This window comes from Anas acuta, chromosome 3 (assembly GCF_963932015.1).
Source record: "Anas acuta chromosome 3, bAnaAcu1.1, whole genome shotgun sequence".
Classification (NCBI taxonomy): Eukaryota; Metazoa; Chordata; class Aves; order Anseriformes; family Anatidae; genus Anas; species Anas acuta.
This window is the reverse complement of record NC_088981.1, coordinates 82,443,261-82,464,411: the sequence shown is the minus strand read 5'-3', so window position 1 is coordinate 82,464,411 and position 21,151 is coordinate 82,443,261. Positions and strand designations below refer to the sequence as shown.

Here is a 21,151-nt window from a genome sequence, read left to right as displayed (position 1 = left end):
AATTGTCATATGCCAAAATCCAGAGAAGTTTTAATTTACACTATCTTGGAGTTCAGATACCCTAGAAAAGATAGATTTGAGTCCTCCAAATTTATGGAGGAGAAGGAACGTTCTACTCTAATTTCACACAGGAGATGGTGGAAAAGTAAAAAATAACAGCACAAATCAAATGAGAACAGGGATCCCCTGGAAATATCCAGGATGGTGTGAAAGAAGGAGACAGGGAAACCGATGGGCATGGCCAGGACGTTAGTTCTGGCACTCTTGCACAGAAACCACCAAGGATGTTGTAGAAGGGCCTTGAGGTTTTCTCAGAAGTCTGTGCAAAGAGAAGGAAAATGACCAAACAGTGATTGCTGCCAAACATTCGGAGAGTCATGTTTTGAGTGTGGATGGCCTCATTTCCTCCCCCACACTGTACAGATATACTCCCTCCAGAAAAAACAGCAAGACACCATCAAGAGGTACAAACTTAGGACTGAAAGCCAGAAATTCCATGCTCATGATGTGTTTTAGGACAAAGCTTTTACGACCTGGATTCCTAGATTACCTGCATAAGAAATCATCTATGCAGCTTGTGAGAGTAGGAAGAAGCTAACACAAGTAATGTTCCAACTCTAAAAGATTAAATGAAAGACTACCTCAATGTATGACTTCCAGAATGACTTAGTAAATCCTATCCTTCCGCTATTGCTGTAGGTAAAACCTGCGTGCAAGCACAAAGTACGTACAAAAGACAGCACCACATGGAGGACATTATATTTCATTATGTTAGATCAGGACCATATATTTTCAATTTATCATAAGCTAATTCATGTTTCTATTCTAAGGTGCAAGTTTCTTTAAAAAGAAAAAATTTCACAATGTAACCAAATGGCCTAACCTACTGACAACATATTACCAAAAGCCATGAATTTAACATAATTTAAGAGAGACTGGATGACTACATACATATAACCTAAAGAATATCCTAATGTTTTCAAAATCAAGGTATGACTTTTTTCATTCATCTGCTTCTTTGACTTAGAAATTGGCTTAATATTTACAGAGCACTCTAAGACCAAAATGAGGCCAACTGACATCTGTGCAAGATTCTCACATCTTCCACTGCAGCATTGCTGGTTTCTAGAAGACTGTCTGGGAGAAGAGAGGAATTCAACATTCTCTTGGTGTGCCAATTCACTTTTTCCAGCTTTTCAGAATATGGCAAAATATCACACAAGGAGAACCTAATAGCCTTACTTTTAAGCTGGGAAAGCAACAGCATGCTAAGCTAAATTTTAGCTTGATGAAGGTAAGGAGCACACCAGAACCCTGCCAAAGAGTAGAACCACAGGGTATCATTAAATGTCATAGCACTTGAAATCACTGGATAGGCTGTTTAATATGATTTTATGCTATAAAATTATCAGTTAACTAAATGAGGATACTACTAACACAACTATTCACAGTAATAATCAGATTAATAATGGCTCTAAAAAATAAAACCGCTTTGCCTGGAAAAAAAATAGATTCTCTAAAAAAAATGAATCTATAGGACAGTTACACTGGTGAAGATGTTAGGTTAAATGAATCCAGATCTTCTGGTCTCAATCAGGAAAATACCACAGATCTGTGCATTAAACAGGCATTCACAAAGAAGCAGCACCAGGAACTGAACTGGCTCTTGTGATCCACAAGGACTTGACGAGTCTCTGGCCTCCTGGAAGCTCAATCTGCTTTCTGAAAAGACTTGGATGTCAAAGGCATCCAGTGGAATTAACAAAAAGAAAAATCCAGTCTCCACTGAAAACCTCATTAAAACCCATGATAAAAATTATTAAATGCGCTGCAGGAATCAACCTTGTGCTGGCAAACAGACCGCAGCTCCTGCCGCCAAGTTCTGCAATTCTGTAAGTTCTGTCACAGGAGACAAATATTTCTCTCTTCTCTAATTCCATTTCCTTATTAAAAAGTTACACTATCTTGCAGCTGACAGTCTCAGTATGCGTGGTAAACAGCGTGTCAACAATAAAAGAACTCACACTTGCAGCCCTTGCATTCAATACATTGCATCTGTAAACTCATGCAGTAAATGTAAATAGATGTGATCCCTTTGAGAAATATGAGGAGAGGAACCCCTCTCAAGTTTATATGTGCTGACGCAGTCACACACTTCAGTATGGTGGCAATCTGGTGCAATATCAGCACTTACAAACTGAGTATTTGGCACGATAAATTGCCCTCTGAAACATGGGCACTAACAACCACCAATAACATTTTAAGAGTTCTTAAAAATTACTGAAAGAGCTAAAACTTTACAACACTTATTAAAAGTCAATTCAAAATGCAATCCTGCTTGGACTTCAGGAGAAAAGAGAACTCTAGATTTGCTTTTTATAGCCATTTGTGATGAAGGAAAATAAGAAAAAATGACAAAGTCAAATGAATTACTAGAGAAGAAAACTTCTGTGAGAAGACTTTACTGACAAGTATCTAGAAGCTGGGAAAGATCCAATTCTATATGTAAGAAAAAAATAAGGAAAAAACATTTTAAAAAAATTAAAAACTAAGGCTGACATGCTTTGCCTCTTACATGACTTCATCTGAATCTTCATATTGAGCATCAATTTCAATTTAGCTACTTTTAAGATGGTTCTCAGTCAGACCGACAGCAAGTGACGGCATCAGTAAGTTATTTCAGAGGAGCTCTGACATGCCTGTGTGGCTGCAATAGTTAGCAGGGCTTGCTCTTTCCATATTCTCTTTGAAATGGGTTTTCCTTCTAGGAATGGAAATACATAAACAGACACCTAACATTTTACCAACATCCAAAGTTTTCAGCATAGCTATACTTGTCAATTTTTCCTCCCCTCTCTGAAAGCTGACTTTACACAAGAACCTGAAACTCCTGGGTGTTCTCTATACGACGTAAAAAGTTGATTTTGGATTCTTAGAGAAAATTTCCATTGAACTTTTCCATATTTATACTTTTTGGAGGAATAAAGCAACTGAAAGAACTGTTATATTTTAGAAATCCATTTATAGGAATAGATTGTTTCTTGTTAAGTCATCAAAAGTTTTCATGTGTATGTGCAAGCTTTCTGCAATTAAAGATTTTTTTAACTTTTTTTTTTTTTAATAAAGTGGTATGTAGAAACTCTTCACCAGGAAGATATCTCATAGGGATTCTGAGATAATGTTCTTAATGGTAGCGTCATTGCTGCAATAAAGCCAGAACTCCACTACATTCCCATTATAAGCCTCTAAAACTTTTATCTGTATATTTTTTAAATCCCTGGATATGCCTACAGACAGTCCAAAAGTAGAGTGAGAGGAATCCTTACAGAAGTCTGAATTCCTTCTCTGATCTACATCTAGAGGATCCTCTTTGTTCTCTCATCCTCCTCAATTAGTTGTTACAGATCAGCTGCCACATCTGCTATCAGACCTGTATTATCTCTTTCTAGAATGTGAGACTCTTATTCATTAAAACTGATGGATTTTAAGCTGAATATTCACAGTGAGTAATGCAATCCTGAGTTGAGTTTTAATGTTACAAACAAATGTCAATTACCCAGATGAGTTTTAAACCAGAGAGTCAAGTTATTTTGCAGCTGGTTCTCTTGAGAAATGTTGCTTAATCACATATCAGCTGATCGGCCAAGAATGTTCATTCTATAATTGCAAAATACTGATTCAGGATGAAAAACATCTCTTGTTAGCCACAGTGTCCTTCTATAACTCTAAGTACATCATGTGAGCCCTTACAGTCTTCTAAAAACATGAACAGGAGGTGCAGATGATGATCTCATTTAATGACCTCACTAGACACGTATCTTTTAACTTCACATTAATTTTCATTAAGTCCTTGTCTGAATATATAACTATAAACCAGAGAGTTTAAATTCGCTTTACAACATACACAGATCTGACCAAATATCAAAAAAATCTTTCAGATGTAAACTGGATAATGAGACACTGCATTTCAACTTTTGTTGTTATAAGAATGTCTAAAATGGACTGAACTGTGTTTTTGTACTCCTCATTTTGCATGCTGAAATGTTTTTTTTCTTCTTTGCACGTTCAGCTCACAGAGGGTGCTGTTTATGAGGGATGCCAGTATATAATGCTTAACACTATATGAGTCACAATCTAGAATATAGTTTCAAACCAAATGAAGTTGACTGCTTTGCAGTTGGTTTTGGAACAATTTATAAAAGGTTTTCCTTAGGGAAAAAAATGATTTCTGTAGCAGAATGCAGTGGAAGATGTCAAAGGATAGGCATAAGTAGTGAAGAATCTGTCAAGGGGGACACTCTTTATAGACCTTCCTTCGGAGACCTCTGATGAACACTGGAATAAGCTAAGTGGTTGGGGAAAATGAGAGACCAAGCGTAAGACACCATGAACACAGCTATTGGAAATTTTCAGTACAGTAAACAACCGACTTGGCTGATGATCTTTCTTCTTAAAAAAGAAAAAAAAAAAAAAAGAGATTCTTATGAGGCAGAGGAAGACTAGATGTTTTTCAGCCATCTTTACTTAAGTGAGTCATTAAAACACTTATTTGAAAGTGGTGAGGCAATCTAGCAAGACTAGAAATAAAACAAGACTTATATAAATATCTTACACGTCTCCAAAGCCAGTCAGTCACGAATATAAAGCTGACATGTAGTTGGGGAAGCAGCAGACAGCAGAATACAGCCAAGACTGATTTCAGTAGCTCAAGAATAAAACTGAATACCAAAAGATACGTCACTTAAAACATTACTTAATATTATTTAAAACATAATGCATTCATTAGCAGCTGAACTGAAGTGAAAAAAAGTGTCAAATACCAAATAATGGAATGTCTTATAAACCCATATATTTTTAAGGCTAAAAGATAAAGGATATGTTATGTAAGTAGTCTAGTATGTCTTGAATTTGTTTATTTTCACTAAGGAAATAAGCACTTTTTTAAAAGCAAAATATCAGGCTTCATTCCAGTGTTGGTGAAGAAAGTCATACTTTTAAGAACATACAATCAGGATGCTCAAATAGCACTTGTGCCTTTCTCTTTCATCAGATTGTCACTGTCACAGTCTAGAATGCCTAAATACAGTATCAGAGTGCAAGTTCACTTTCACTACCCTTACAACAGTTTAATGCATTTTTTTAAGCAGAACACAGGAAAATCCATGGGGAATATAGAAACAACACAACGTTATATGCACTGGTAGTTTTATACTGCAGTTATTTGCTGGGCTGAGAGAATTTAGCTTGCTGTTCCCAAGATTGCACAATACATGTACAACTGCTATTATGCCATGCTTTTGGAAGCATTTTTGAAAGCTTTCTATATTCTATTTGAAACTAAATGGAAAAAATAAGCTTGTTGTGACATACATTATCTACATAAAAAAAAATCCATGAGGTTTTACAGTCCTACTCAATTTTCATTATATGGTAGGCTAGTGAATGGCTTAGTTGCATAGTGGAGAACTCGGAAGTTCTTGTTTCCCAGTATATTTGTGCAAACTGCATGTCTGTAGTGTAACTTGCTTCCAACTGTTCAAATCCATAAATGTATTAGTGATAGAGGGACATGATAGAGCAGTCAGACATTGGAAGGGATTGCCCAGGGAAGTGGTGGTGTCACTGTCCCTGGGGGTGTTCAAGGAAAGGTTGGACCTGGTGCATAGGGACATGGCTTAGTGGGTGACATTGGTGGTAGGGTGATGGTTGGACCAGATGATATTTCAACCTTAGTTATTCTATGATTCTATGGTCTAGAAGTTTAGTTTTAATACATAATGTATTAAAAGACTTAGGCCATCTCTCTAAATCCTCTGCAGACAAAAATTCCATCAACGGAAAAATAATAAAAAAAAAAAGTTGAAATATTTCCTCTCCCCATTTCTACCCCTCATATCACTTTTTCCTGTGTCTTCAGTGTACTTAGTATCTGACCAGAGAATGGAGTTAAGGAGCTGATGGGCTGTTTGGATTGCTGTAGCAATCTGCCTCACCAGTTCTGACTGCCACACAGCAGAACTGTTGTCTAATTGTTTTGTGTTTTTTCTTTTTCACTTTTTCTACAAAGATGCTCCATGCATCTGGGAAGAAAGTGCAGAGTACAATGTTTGTCTCTGTGATCCAGCATGAGCAGAGGTACTTCTTGTGCAATATCCTATATGGCAATAGATATCAAAACAAGGAACAATGAGACCAGCTTAGGCAAAAATTAATTTACAGACAAGTTTAGGACTCCCTGGAAGGACAATAAAATCACCATGGTGATAATACTGAGGGAAAAAAAGGAAGATGACTTCTCTTGCTAGGGGAGGCACCTAAAAGCCACAGATTGTTAAACAGGTTTAAGCAAGCATTCCTGAGGTCTTTTTGAACTTCTTTATGTCTACAGAAGTAGGATTTTTTGTTTTCTGTAATTGGCCAGATGGTCCTGACTCACTCAGTCACAAGGCCAAAATGATTTTTACATTAACAACAAGAAAACCTTGAAGCCATAAGTCTTGTTCCTCAAATATCTCCTCCTGAAGACATTGTGAGCAGCCGTTTGTTCCCTTTAATACTGCAAATCTCTTAATTTTGATCAAAGCTTTGAATATAAAGAAGCCTATTTCTGTTAACAGAGCTATGCACATACAGCTCATATATCTCTTCCTTTGCCAGAAAATAGCAGAGAATACTCCAAAGTGTTGTTACATTTTGCCTTTGGAGCAAAGACACAGCATCGTTCACACAAGAGATTACCAGCTTCTATGAGCCCTAAAGTCTGAGTGCTTTCTGCAATATACACAAGATTCTCAAACAGCAACCACTATAAATCTCAAACTCTGTGGGCTGATGTTCAAGAGGCATGAAACAGAAGCAGACAGAAGTTACATCTGCCCCTCTTTCACACTACTTCCAAGTCACTCTACAAATACAGATACTGTGTACAGAATAAAAGCTCTCCCATAGCCTAGGAAAGCACAACTTATTAAGCAGTGAGACAAGTGCCTTAATTATTATTGATTTTTCCTATGATGTCTTTAGGTACACACATAACGCATCCTATTGTATCATACTATTTATACATGTGTGTGCATAAAACATCTATAATACAAATATATATGTAAAAGCCAATGCTTTTAATAATGCTAAAACAAATTTAAGATTCAGGACCCATTATTTTATGGTGTAGTAACATGCAGCTAGGATTCCAAGAAAGCCAAATTCAGTGAATGAGATTAAAAACATACCCTTGTTCTAACATAATTAAAACAAGCATTTACCTTCTTAATGCAATACAAATTACTGTTTAATGTAGACTGACAGTGTAGTTTGATTTATCTCAATTATTACAGTTTTGGCTTACATTCAGCTATGTTAGGACCCCCCTGCAGAAATCCACCAAGAAGAAAATAAGATACAATTACTTTTATTTGAAGTATAAACTTACATACCTTGGCCTCCGAAATGCTAAACCATATTGCTGGCAAGCCAGTCCCACAGTGGGAGTATAAACAATAGGCATGAACCTTTCTATGTCAGAAGTCAGCACTTTATAGAAGAGCTTTTCATTTCGATCCTGAAGACTCATTAGTAGAATGTATCTGTGGAGAATTAAATATAATTAGATAGGCATCAAGTGAATATATAAAGTAAATTTAGAAATTGTGTTTAGAAAATAAATTAAAGCTATGCTTGTTCTACAACAGCCTCTTTCTTAGCCTCCTGTATTTAAATCCCTTCTTATCTTAATAGCACAACTGTTTCAGACATAAAGGATAATAAACTGGTTGAGACAGAGAAAAGATGAATCCATCACAAAGCTGACATACTCGACACACTCAGGAAGCTGATCCTGAGCTGATACAGGTATAAAAGATTATGCTGCAAGAGAATACTTGGTCCACCAGAAGCTAAACCACATGCCAATAGCTCTACCTGAAATGAAATAGGCATTAAAATAAAAATTAAACAAACTTACTCTCTTGCCCAAAAAAATCAAACTAGAAATTTTAGCTTTTTCTACATTTGCCTTAATAGAAATTTCTTCCAAACCCAGATGAATACTTCAAATAAATATTTTACCAGAATGCTGCAAGACAAAGCTTTCAAAAACAAAGCAGACACATATGTCTTTTAATGCTGATGTTTATGCTTGTAATGCAATTTGCATTGTTTTATGACCTAGCAGAAATCAATTCTGGATTGCGTTTGAAGAAATTTTGTATTTATTTCCAAAAAAAATAAATGCAAAAATCATCAGAAAAATGAGAGTGAAAAAAGTTCATGCTTAGCTAGAGAAGCCTCTAACCAGTCCCATATGAAAGGGCTGCACAGCCCCTTTGGCAACCAGAACCTGCGACGAGGTGGCAGGAGTGAGGCAAACCAGTGTCCCTCCCCTGGATTACTCAGGGTGCCTTTAAGGGTGCCTTAGCCCCTACACAGGTAAAGATTTTGAAAGCAAAGAGTTGATCATATACTCTAAATATCAGCATCGTGAGACATCCTGAGCCACCTTTCCTTATACATCTAAGTTTTGAATGCTCTCCAAGGTTAAATTGTACCCTGCACTTGCAGTTCTCAGTTGCAAATACATGTACATATACAGCAATTTTCCCTCAAATTATTACATTTCCATACAACCTTTAATTTTCCTAGTGCTTTGTCATTATACAGCGTGTCTTTCAATACCCTTGTTATCCTGGAGCATTTTTCTTTATTAAAACCTTTCAACTGAGAATGATTATCCCAGCATTTCCCTTGAAACGCAAGCTCCTTCACATATAATTGTAAATACATTTGAGGGCATTCATTTTGTTTCTAGAGGATCTCAAAAGTGGTTTTAGAGACTATCAAGCACACTCAGGACCGCTCTATACCAGAGACTGCAACTACTCAGGCAAACCAGGTGATTAGGTTTTGAAGCAGTTGCCAATATATTTTCTCTCCTTTTTACTACTTTTACTTAAAATGAGAAGCAGCTATTTAAACTTTAAAATACCTTTTCATTATCCTTTCTTATTACTCAGAGCAATCCTGAATTGCAAATGCAACTTTAAATTGTACAGAAATCTTTGAGAGAAGAAACTAAAAGTTAAAAAAAAAAAAAAAAAAAAAAGAAGCTTCTTCGAGGGCTTCAACTCAAAAACCTATTTGCTAAAACTCTCCATTTTGGTTTTACTGTCTTGAAGCATTAAATTGGATTTTTATTTTCATATTGATATTTGTCATGGCATTTTTAGACTCGGGATATAGTAAAAGAATTGTGAAGATAACAATGGCATAATAACTATCATCATATTTTAAAATATTAAATATTTGGCCATATCCAAATCAGCATAAGAAATATTACTATAAGGTGACAAATATTTCTAGAGAATAGCAATTCTGATCAAAAGGCTAATTTTTAATGGCAGGTATAAAATACTTCTCCAAACTTATTCAAGCCTTTCTTAGGACTATCAGCTTTCTGAAAAATTCCTTCTTGAGCAGAAAGATCCCTCGACCCCAATGTGGTGTTGGTTATAAGGCATTAGACAACAACTATGCATCCTGTAGCAGCATCCAAGTAATCTACAGAATTAAAACCATGAAGTAGTTTTCAGCATTGTCTTTCTCAAAAGATACATTTAAAATGCAGCATTTTGTGGAATCTTCTACTAAAGCCCACATTTAATTGAAAGCAGTGAAAACAAGCAATAAAACACTGAGAACAATCATTTGTGCTATAAAAAGGGAGAAAAATATTATCTGTTCTCAGACTAGGAGTCTTGAATGAAGATTTCAGAGAAAATGTTCAGAAGAGGAAAACCAAGAACTGGCGAGTAAGACAGTAGGGACTGCCAGGCATTCAAATCTCAGTATGTCACTTTGCCCCCTTGCCTTTCCTTCACCTAAGAACTTTTAATGTTAGACTGCTATTAGATTAATTACAGTAGCAACAGCAGGATAAAAAACAAATATTATCCAAAAAGAAAACCGATATAACTACTGGAAAATTACAAATAATTTCTTAGGGTAATTCTTCCTACACTTGCCCTCCTGGCCTGCATTTTACATGGCAAAATGGAATGGTAAAAACAAAAACAACCAGCATTTGTTTGCTCTCGTCTTGCAAGACATGACAGGAAATGAAAGAAATTGGGAAGAAATGCTATTATTTTTAATAACAGCTTGTAAAACTTGTATAGCTTGTATAAGGCACATCCGTTACTTTGAATATTCAGTGTCTATAGAGAAAGATTTAAAAGAGCAAACTTAAAGAAAAAAAGAAAGTAACAGAGTATTCTCAGGAAAAAATGATCTCATGGCACCTCTCAGATGTTCACCTGTCAGTAAAATATTTTACCAATGTAACTGTTTGGAGAAAGAAAAACTCTGATAGAAGAGGCATCTGTTTGAGGGGCAAAGACTTCAGAGTCAATACAGAGAAAAACTGAAGACAATTAGGAACATACGGGGGGAAAAAAATCAAATTACTTGCAGAATTCATTGCAGCTTTTCCAAATTAAGTTAGAGGAACAGAATTATTTTCTGTTATTGGCGTCCTTTTTGCCAAGCATACCAGGCAATATATTTGCTGCTGTTTCACATTCATTTTGTGTATGAACCTGTGGTATTTCAGAGCACAGCAATTCCACACGGCAAGTCAGTAAAGAAGTTTCAGCCATGCCAATATATGCAATGCCATGGTACTATAAGCTCTGCTTTACGAACTTGCACACATCCCCTTTCTAATCAATGCCAGGGCAAGCTACAATCCTGCTGGTGTACAGTGCTGTCCTACCCACCACCAATATCTCATCAGATGATAGATACCCTCCTAAGGTACTTGGTAGCCTCATCTATGCTGTTTCCAAATGCTCATACTTAATCTTTGGGACATAAAACACACTGATACGCACCCACTACCAAATCCCAGTTCTAGCAGGAGAACAACAGCTTCCCCTTCTCTCTTTTCAGTCACTGCTCGTATGGGAAGGAAGACTAGATGCTTGTTGAAAGGAATATTTCTTTCTAGAATGAGTACCTTCACCTTCGCTAGAAGGCAGCAGGTGCATGCTCTTACACAAGATTGTCCTTGAGCACCTTCCTGCCTAGGGAACGCTGAGATTTTCTTTCACTTTCCAGTTAAAATAGTCAACGTCCCCTGACAGTCTCCATCAGTGAGAGGATTCAAGCAGTAACAGGAGCAGGATCACATTCCTTTCCCCCTTTAAAATATTTCAACACGAGTGTGAGTACAGGAGACCAGAGTTCACATACAGCCTTGAAGGACGGTATTTTTTTTAATTCAGAAAATGACTCTGAGCTCATACACATGTAGTGCACATGTTCGTAGAGCAGGGTGTCTACTGACACACTCCCATAAATTTTTTCAGACACTTGACTTATAAACACAGCTGCAAATCACATTTTGCATGCACAAGTTTTTCACACTCAATTCACACAAGCATTCTAGCTCTGAAAAGGAGCCCAAGATGCCAAAGTTCATAATCTTTAAAGGAAGTGTCTCCTGCATGCAGATGTTACCACGGCTGTCAATCAGTTGTCTTAAATGTACACCTACACATGTAACACACAACTGATTTTATTTTGCTTAAAAATGGAGAAAACAACAAAACAACATAAATAATAAAATATTTCTTTCACAAACAATATAAATACGTCTTAAAGAAACAACTTCATTTTGGGGTGACTTCTGGACTGAGAATTTGAAGTGCTTTAGGGCCAACTTGATTAAATTTACACAAATTTATATTGATCCAAAATTACCCTTGAATGCTTATTACTTAAGTGCTATGGATCTGTGTTATAAAATGAATGGCTGAGGCAACAAAGCACCTCTGGAGACTGCCAAGCAGTGGTCCAAGCAGTGCCAGTGCGAGCAGCTTGCCCTGGGCTGTGTGCACTTGGGTTCTGATGGTCTCCAAGGATGGAGACTCCACAATCTCACTGTTCCGACATTTGGCCACCCTCACAGTGAAAAAAACAGTGATTCTTCTTGTGTTTAAATGGAATTTCAAGTATTTATGTGGCACCAAGCAGCCCCCAATCCCATTTATCTACCAGTATAAATGTTGCCGCACTGCTTCTTCAGGCTATAGTGGGAAGACACAAATACCTCGATCAAAAATCCCGGTTGAGAAAACGCCACTAACATGTGCTGTAGAATAAGACAACTTTTTTTTTTTTTTTTAATGTTAATTACTAAAGTCTTTATTAAAGTATTTTGTCTAGTGATCACATTAATGAGGGAAAAAAAAAAAAGCCTGGCATTTAATACTCTGACGTTATTTTTATGAACAGTAAGACTTATTAGTTTTCTCAGCTGAAGCATTTTGCTAAAATCCTATTAAAGACAATAAATTTGTATTTCAAAGTCACAGAGTACAATATACCCTTTATACCAAAAAAAAGAGGTTTTATGCTAAAAAATGGCTTCATATTAAAAAAAAAAAAAAAAAAAAAGCTACAATGTAATCCTCAGTTCACATGGATGTAACCTTGTAAGGTTTGTGCATTTGTGCTTCTCTGGTGACAGGGCCAGGAAAGAAGTATCTTCCTTACCCAAGTACTTACTTCAGACAGAGAAACTACAAAAGACTCAAAGGTGGGAAATAATGATATTGAATTATCGATTAATTAATAACATACAGGCATTAAGCTTATCAGGCTAAGATAAATTTGGAAAAAATCTTTGAAGCAAATGGCTTCTGTAAGGACTTAAAGGCTTTTATTTATTTCTAAATATACTTGTATTTAATTAAACTTGTGTATTGTTGGTGTACAATATATGTGGATTAAGCGTAGTTTTTAGAAAATACATATCCCCTCTCCTACCCCCGAGTCAAACACATTTTTCCTTCCTTTCTTTTAGCATTATGAAGCAAGCTTTGTGCAAAGCATTCCTACAATCATGGGAGATGCCTATTTTTTTTCTGATGAATCCCACTGCAATCAAAAGTTCAGTATATGACTGTGCTTCAAATGGCACAGCAATTAAACATCCATTTATCTAGCATTTAAAAGTGATCTGATTTTTTTTCTTTTTCCACAGAATTTTTTCATTTTGGCAAAGAGCTATTTAAATACCCAAAATTTTGGGCTGGAAAACAGAATTAAGATTTGGATATACTGATAATCTCCTCTTGAATTCCACATTGTTAGATTTGTGACTTTCAATCTGTGATGATTTGAGGACAAGCAATTTTTTCCTGTGACCTGAACTACGAGCGAAAGTTCCTTGCAGCTTAAGAAACACATGCAGAAATGGCACAAAAGGCTTTTCTCCCTCCTTTTAAGTTACAGGTGAATAGAAAATACAGCAATTCTAGCAGAAACAAACAGCTGAAACGGTCATAAAGTCTTAAACGTATTGTCCTGGAATTAAGAGACTTCTTCATGGCAGAGTTACAGAGGAGATGGGGACAGAAGGAAGAGCTACTGAAACCAGGAACTCTTCACTTATAAAGAGGGCTGTGCTAATATCCCGACTGTGAAAAACAAAGGTTATTGGAACTTGAAATGATAAGAAAGCCTTGGCACCAACAGACAGGTATCTAAAAGCCATTTGTTATGTATAGATAGCAAGACAAGCCATAGCAGAGAAAAAACAAGGCACAGGGAAAAGAAAAAAAAAAAAAAAAAAGGAAGAATACTGCTTTGTTCTATAACCTATATAGCACTTAGAAATAAAACCATGTAAGTATTCATAAATATTAAGTCTCCCAAAGCCTTTTACTTTAAAAATCTGTATTACACAATAATTTTGTAATGTTTCATGTATTTTATATATTTTAATGCTTATCTATGTATATACGTGTAAGTATATTACTGAGTTCTTAGTTTTACATCAATTCATTTCCTTCTGTTGACCTTGTTTGACATTTGTTTATAGAGGTAATAAATTAATGTAAACAGCACTAGAATATTAAAACTTAAAATGAGGAGTTGATTTTTTGAAGAAAGCATTCTAGAAAAGCTAAGAACCAAGCTGCATGTTATGCATTTAACTTAATGATTCTCAGTTGTCACCAATTACAGTTCTAAAAAAAAATTTCAATTGATCTACCATCAAAGAAATAAAAAAAGGGAATCATGGTTTGATTTTTACCTGTCTAGGTCGGATGTCAGTCTTTCAAAATTCTTAAGAATACTGAAAACCTGGACATCTTGACCGAGAAAGCAAGGTGGCAATAGTCCATGAATATTCAGTTGTTGCCTCTCCTCCAAGGTAAATGCCATTCCCTGCAATAAATACATATATATATATATAAGTATAAGGAAAGATATATATCTATATAATATACCATTCAATTCCTCAGCAAAATGTAACACAGGTGAAGTCAGCATCAGAAAAAAATGAACTATTTAATACTAAACGTAATTAAACATCATGAAATGATTTTGGGGGAAGTTTTAATTCAGTACAAGAGAACAGTCCTGTAAGGTGCAATATCTCCATCCCAGCACAGAATTAGTTAAGATCTGCCAACACCACAACACTATTCCCTGCAAAGTAATTAAGATACAGTTGAAGTAGCGAGGTTGCAGTCCATGGGCTTTGAAAGGTGAATATATGTTCTCAAACACTCTTTTGTTTGGTTGTCTTCTAAATACAGAACATGGATAATGTTCATTTCAGTATAAGCATTAAGCTCTTAATATCTGAAATTTTTTCAAGATCTGGGTTATGTCAGATGCTCGTGTGATTTTTTTTATAACAGAATGTTGTAGTACAGTAAAAGTCATCACTACCAGTTTATAGTCAGAGGCTGATCCAGCACCTAGTGAAGTCAGTCAACAGAAACATGGCCATAGGGAGTTCAATGTAAATTCTGAATCAATTCTGTTTTGTTTTTCAGATTCACATTCAGTTACAGCAAGAAATATCTTGGTACAGACTCAGTGCATTTCTTCGTAGCAACCAGAAAAGGCATTTACAAGTACTCAGCACACTAAGAGGACAGTCATAAAAACACTTAAACACTTATATCCAGATTGCAGATTGGTATACTGCCAAAGAGCTGCCAAAAATCTGCTTTTTAATGAGGTCTGTTTTTCTAAAACATCTTCAGAAATTACTCAAGCTACTGAAAGAAACAGAATGTCTTTATAGCAGAAACATGATAATGAGTGTAGTACACCAGTACCAAGCATCCTAACTGCTGAGGTTTTACTTTGCTATGGTAACCGCAGCCAGTCAGGACTGTTGGACGAAATCAGGTTTTTGATAGTTTTAGGGGATAAAAAGGAATGTGAGAGGACTTTCTTCCATACATGACCTATCAAATCTATGCAATAGTTTCACACTATGTGTGTCTGCACCAACATGTTGCCCAATTCCCTTAATGTTGTGCCTGCACTGCTGGCATCCCTGAACCAGGACTGGCAGTTCCGGGTCATTGAGTCCCTTCTAGGTTAGCACCAAAAATGCCCATAATATAGTCTCTGTAATATTCTTATGCAGCTTAAACACGTTCAAAAGTTAATGTACGAGAAGTTGGACAGCATTTATTACTCTGCCAAGAGGATATACATGTATATGCATATGAAAGTAAACAAGACATTAGACAGTTGCCTAATTTTCTACACATGTTGTCTTCTACACAATACATACTTAGTTTCTTATAAAAAAATATTTGAGAAAACACCTCAGTTTCGTTCACTGGACAAAAGAGGGGAAAATGGCAATGTAATGTTACTGCATTCACTCTCCTGTGGAAAATAAACGATACTATGATACCTTCATATCTACCTATATAAATATACTTTTAAAATTTACTTGTTCATTTCATTCTTAGAATTAACCAGGTCAACAAATGATGAAAAAAAACAGGTAAGATGAGCACAAATACGAAAGGCGTCTTTCAGTGTACCTTTGCACCATGTTGTTTCAAGACAACAAATTCACAGCCCTTTACACAATGCCATCACCTCCTGTTGCACAACAGCTTGTGACACATCGCAATATGTTGGTACTGGATAGTTTGGTTAGACAGACGCTATAATTTTCAGAAGTACTTACAGAACTTATTCTTACAGAACAAAAATATACTGTAAGATCTTTCTGTCTCTTAGTGCCCTACTCTTCTTACACTAACTTTCATTGACAAGCAGGAGTTGGACTGGAGGATCCCTGTACGTACCTTCCAATTTGGGATAATCATTCTATGATTAAGCAATTCTCATTGGTGCTTGAAAAAAAAAAAAGAAAAAAAAAAAAAGAAAAAACTAGAACAATCTTACCAGACTGTCTGCACTAAAATGACATTAACTAAATTGTTACCCCTAAGTGAAATGGCCTCAAAAAAAGGAAAGAAAAAATTAATGATAAACACCAAACAATTCCGGATCTATTAAACATGCTTGTTCCACACACAGAAATGGAATGAAACCAAGTTTAATAAAGGCCAATGATAGTTTTCATATGGTTTTCCATACATGCAGGATTTCAAAGGCTTCAAAAGTGTACACAAGCCTTGTTTTTTCTTGACCCTACATGAATTTTCCGTGGTCCTGTATGTGTCTTCAGCTGCTACTGCATTTTTAAAGACCAACAAAGAAGTGAGTCAACACTCTTCAAGAGTTTCAAAGTTTCAAAGCTGATCCTTCTATCCCCACTAGACTTCTTTAACCCCATAAAGACATAAAAGCTGTGCATGTGTGCTCACGCACACACACACTTCAGCGTCAGTTCCAAATGGTTGGACTTTAAAGAGCTGCATGGTTTCAATGGGTTACTGTTGACAAAAAAGCAGCAAGCCAATTATTCTCTGCATCCCTCCTCTCCCCTATTTCTGAAAGAGAAGTTTTCTGAAAGAAAATTTCAGAGAGCTTGTGTTTGTCTTTACTGTTAGGAATCTGATACGGACTTTAATTACTACAATAGGATTTGTGGTCCTCCTGTATCTTATTTTAATACTGACACAAGAAAAGTTACTGCATCTTGCCAAGTGCACTTTTTAAAAACATATTTTGTCCTGGAATATCATATTTTCCACATGTTGCTACAGCTCCTACAGTAAGTGTTAATTTATTTTGGGCAGTACTGCAAAAACACAACACCCATCTACACCTACTCTGCTATACATCGTTTTAAAACTCTTTACTTACATACCCTTCTTTGGCACACACATTATAAAATTTTCAAATTCATAAGATGGAATATTAGTTCCTTTTTTCTCAGATACTATATATGCTCATATGAAAATAATTTTGATTGAAACACACTGCATGATGATTTAATGAGAAAACCATTTCATGCAACAAATGTGCAGTATTTCATCTGCCTATAATAGGAAGAACTAGACTACACAAATTTTGTGGTTTATGACTAGATTTCTTGCACTAGCTTTTCTCATTTACTGTTCTATCTCAGAATTGTTTTTTAATGATTAAAGTGTTGTTTGCCAGCCATCCAGCAGAGAGTGCTCTAAGTTCAGCTTGGTTTACATGTTTCATCGGCTTCCAGCAAGCTATCTTCCACACCTGGATAGGGCAGACTTCCATCTTCTAAAGCTCAACTATAATAAAAGATAGGGACATTTTTATTTTGCACTCTGTATTACAAATAATTTGTCCAAGAAGAATGACAGCTTGACGATCTAAAAGCAACACAAGATCGAGAAATTCCATCTCTAACCATTAACCTTTACAAAACTGTGCTGTTTGCATTAATTGCTTCGTGCCTTCAAAAGATAACCTAGTGATCAGAAGCAGTTATTTTTAAGTCTCCCAAGTAAGAGTTTTCAAGTCTTATAAAGGGTTTTGTTTCATACACATCTTTATATGTACTGGTTTTGGTAACGCCATAAGTTGTTCTTCAACCACCTAATTATCTGCCTTTCTCACTAACCATTTGGTAAAACTGGGCTTTTTAAAAAAACTTACTGCTCCTTAAACACAACTTCCTACTCCTATTCTCAATTGTAGAGAAAGCTTTCTGAGTCTTTCTCTCATTTTCAAGAAGTTCCACTCACTGCAAATACATTTAATTCTGAATTCATCTCTCCATTTGCAATGTTGTGAAGCTATGTACTTGCAGCAGTGATTTATATTACTACACATTGTTTGGTATTCTTTTGTTATTTAATCTTTATTAGTTTATTAACCTCTCTCTTGAACACGATGTCCTCTGCCCAGCCTCTCTCCTTTCCCTCTGAAACCCTCCATTACAAGGTTATTTTAGTGCAATTACACACACGTCAATCCTCTTGTTCAACTGCACTTCTGGAAAGCCATAAAATGGGACAAACAGCAAAACACCATTTTATATTGGATAGCATTTTGCACTGGCTTTCAGCTGAACTCTCAAGACATTCTTGAGAAGACAGAGAGCACATTCAGAATATTTCAAGAGCCAGCTCAGTCCCAGTTCATTGCCAGCAACGAGACAAATTCTCTGCCAATACAAATTATATTGCAAAGATTATATAAATTTAAGAAAAAGACAGTGCACCAAAGCTATGTGTGCATGCTGTCTATGAGCTAATGAGATTCAGCTTCACTAAAGGGTAGCCAGAACCATCTCTACACAACATTCGTTGTGGGGATCCTACTTCAATTTCTTTTAAGACCTAGCCCACTTTTGTTTTAATAGGCCAAGATATCCATGTTTAGGAAGCGGTACTCATTCAGAAAAAAAGCTTTTCTCCTTTCGTAGGCCACACAGCATGTTGCCACACAGCTCCTGGCATGAGAGTACACAGGGGAACGCTGTCTTAAAGATAAAACCATGTTCACGTCCAAGATTTCCATATTCAGTGACTCTCCTCAGCTTCTGGTAGGAGAAGACCAAGCCCAATAAGACTTCAAGTCATCCCTGGGCCTCAGAAAACAACCTGCAACACCAGCATCCAAACTCAAGTGCCAGCATGGATATTTGAGCAGAATGGATCTGTGCAGGAGGGGAAGAAGAAATGAAGAAGGCAAAAAGGTATAGGAAGAAAGTGTATCTGGAAGTGCCATCTGTTCTAGAAGAAAAAAAACCTAGATTGCTGATCTAAAATACTACCAGAGAAATATCACAGTGTCTAAAATATTTTGCTGACAACAGACAATGAGGTTCATCATTGTCTCAGAGCTCACCAAAAAGTAAAAAACCTCTCCATTAAAAGCTCATTCTGTACATCTAAACCATAAGAATGAACCGATTTCGACAATATCTGGAAAGAACCACCCAAATCTGAGGGACACGGATACGCACAACATCTGTGGCTGTGTGGCTGTGGCTGGAGGACAAGAGCTGGCTCCAAGCCACCTCCTGCAGCCTCCCGCTGGAGAGCTGGTAACTGAGCAGAGCACAAGCGCTCTGGCAGAGAAAGCACAGAGAAAGCCCACAGCTGCGTGAAACACAAGTCTGCGAAAAGATCTGAATCACTTCTTTGAACAAATAGGCTTACAGAACCCTGTAATTCCATATTCTCTAGAAAAAAAAAAAAAAAAAAGAGAACGTTTTTGAGAAGAGTTTTTGCGTCAAGATTTCCCAGGTATGCTCTGTTGGTTGCCAGTCCCACATTATCCCACACTGCTCACACCATTTTATACACAAGCTTGCCTCCAGGAGAAGTTCAACAGAATGCGATGCAGTCCTTAGGAAAATGTGATCTTTGGTACGTATAACTGCTTGCAAGGAAACCTTTTTGCTCTTCAGGCTTTTGCCTTTCGTAACTTTGGCTCCTTGTACTACTCTAGTGCTGTTAGGGAGGAATCCAAGTCAAAGCAAATAAAGCAATTTTATTTTGCTTTATTTTAAGAAAGCCTTCTTAGGCTGAGAAAGCAGCAAAACGTACATATAGTCCTGCTAGGTATGGGCTACATGAGAACTTTCATGGGCACATAAAATATTATAAGCCACTTTAAAATGAGAGCATTAAAAAAAACATTCTGAAAAACTGTGTATGTTCAAAGAAAGGATTATTAAAATATTCATAAAAATATGGCACACGTGAATTTTCAAGCGTTTAAAGCTACATTTAAGAGTATAACGATCTGCAAATCCCTTTGAGATATTTCATATTATTTGCATTAAAAAAAATACCCTTTGAGTAGATAAAAATGCAATTTTACATGCTTTCCCCCTCTACTTTGCACTTAGAGAAAAAAGAGATAAATACTCTAAATCTTTCATGCCTAACACCTGTTTAAAGGCACAACACTCCAAGAAGCAGAATAATTACTCTGGGTATACAGAGTAATAAACTCATTCTGCTAAAAAACAAGTGTGGTTCGTGGCAAGGCAGTTGGGTCTGATCATCACATATGGCTGAAGATGTTCCTGCTAGCTTCTCTCACCAATCTTATCATGATTGCCAAAAAACATTACAAGCACAGGCAACTACTGCAGATACCTGAGTCAACTCCTCCAAACAGAGGCTGAGGCCAAACTGGTTGTGAAGTGTCCTTCTAGCTAAAGAAAGGGAAAAGTCTTTCTAATGCTGCAAATTCAAGCATGTTTTCTGTCATCTGGGATCTTCTTTTAGACCTCCAAGAAAAAAAAATGCCCTTGCTAAATATCCATTTACATTCACTTTGAGATCTACGTTTCTTTTTGGAATTGTTGTTAAAAATACGTGTAAAAGAAGGGCTTCAATAGCAGTATCCAATTCTGATAAAGGAAATTCAGAATTACTAAATTTTTAGTGAATAAAAATAATCCTTTGAGATGGTTCTAATGAAGGCAAGCTGCTAAGAGGAAAGGATCTGCTCACCAGCAGAAACTTACCATAGCTTGAAGACATGCGGCATGGAGCTCAGACATGAATGCTGACCATGAAAATACAAACTCTGGGTCATGGCCCTCAGATAACCCAGACAGAAAAAAGCTTGATGAATTTTCAGAAACAAAGATCTGTAAGCACCAATATCTAAGCTAGTATTAAACTGCAGGTAGGAAAGGCACTAACAAGATACAACTGCTATCTTTCAGGAAAATGCAGCTATCTTCTCCCAAAACTATGCACAGATCCCCACCAGGGCATTTAGTCGGCTTCTTAATTGTTAAGGATTTAAGGAAAGCTGGGAAACCTGAAGTACATTCACTTTCCAATTCTATGTCCCCAGGATTTTCAAAAGCAAATTTAAAAAATCAGGTCACCAAGGGAAACTGAAACAAAAGTCACAAACAGCTTCCAACTGCTTTCAAAGCATGCAAAAAATACAGTAGCTA

General features: G+C 36.4%; 1 protein-coding gene across 1 annotated transcript in view; it reads right to left on the bottom strand.

The window, feature by feature from the left end:
- The window catches only part of ME1 (malic enzyme 1), a 173,240-nt gene that overhangs the window by 111,391 nt on the left and 40,698 nt on the right, over positions 1-21,151 (bottom strand). Inside the window, exons 2-3 of the mRNA XM_068678068.1 lie at positions 14,096-14,229; positions 7,434-7,583 (exon numbers count right to left, since the gene is read on the bottom strand). Coding sequence (XP_068534169.1) covers positions 7,434-7,583; positions 14,096-14,229 — 284 coding nt within the window. The remainder of the gene's footprint in view (positions 1-7,433; positions 7,584-14,095; positions 14,230-21,151) is intronic.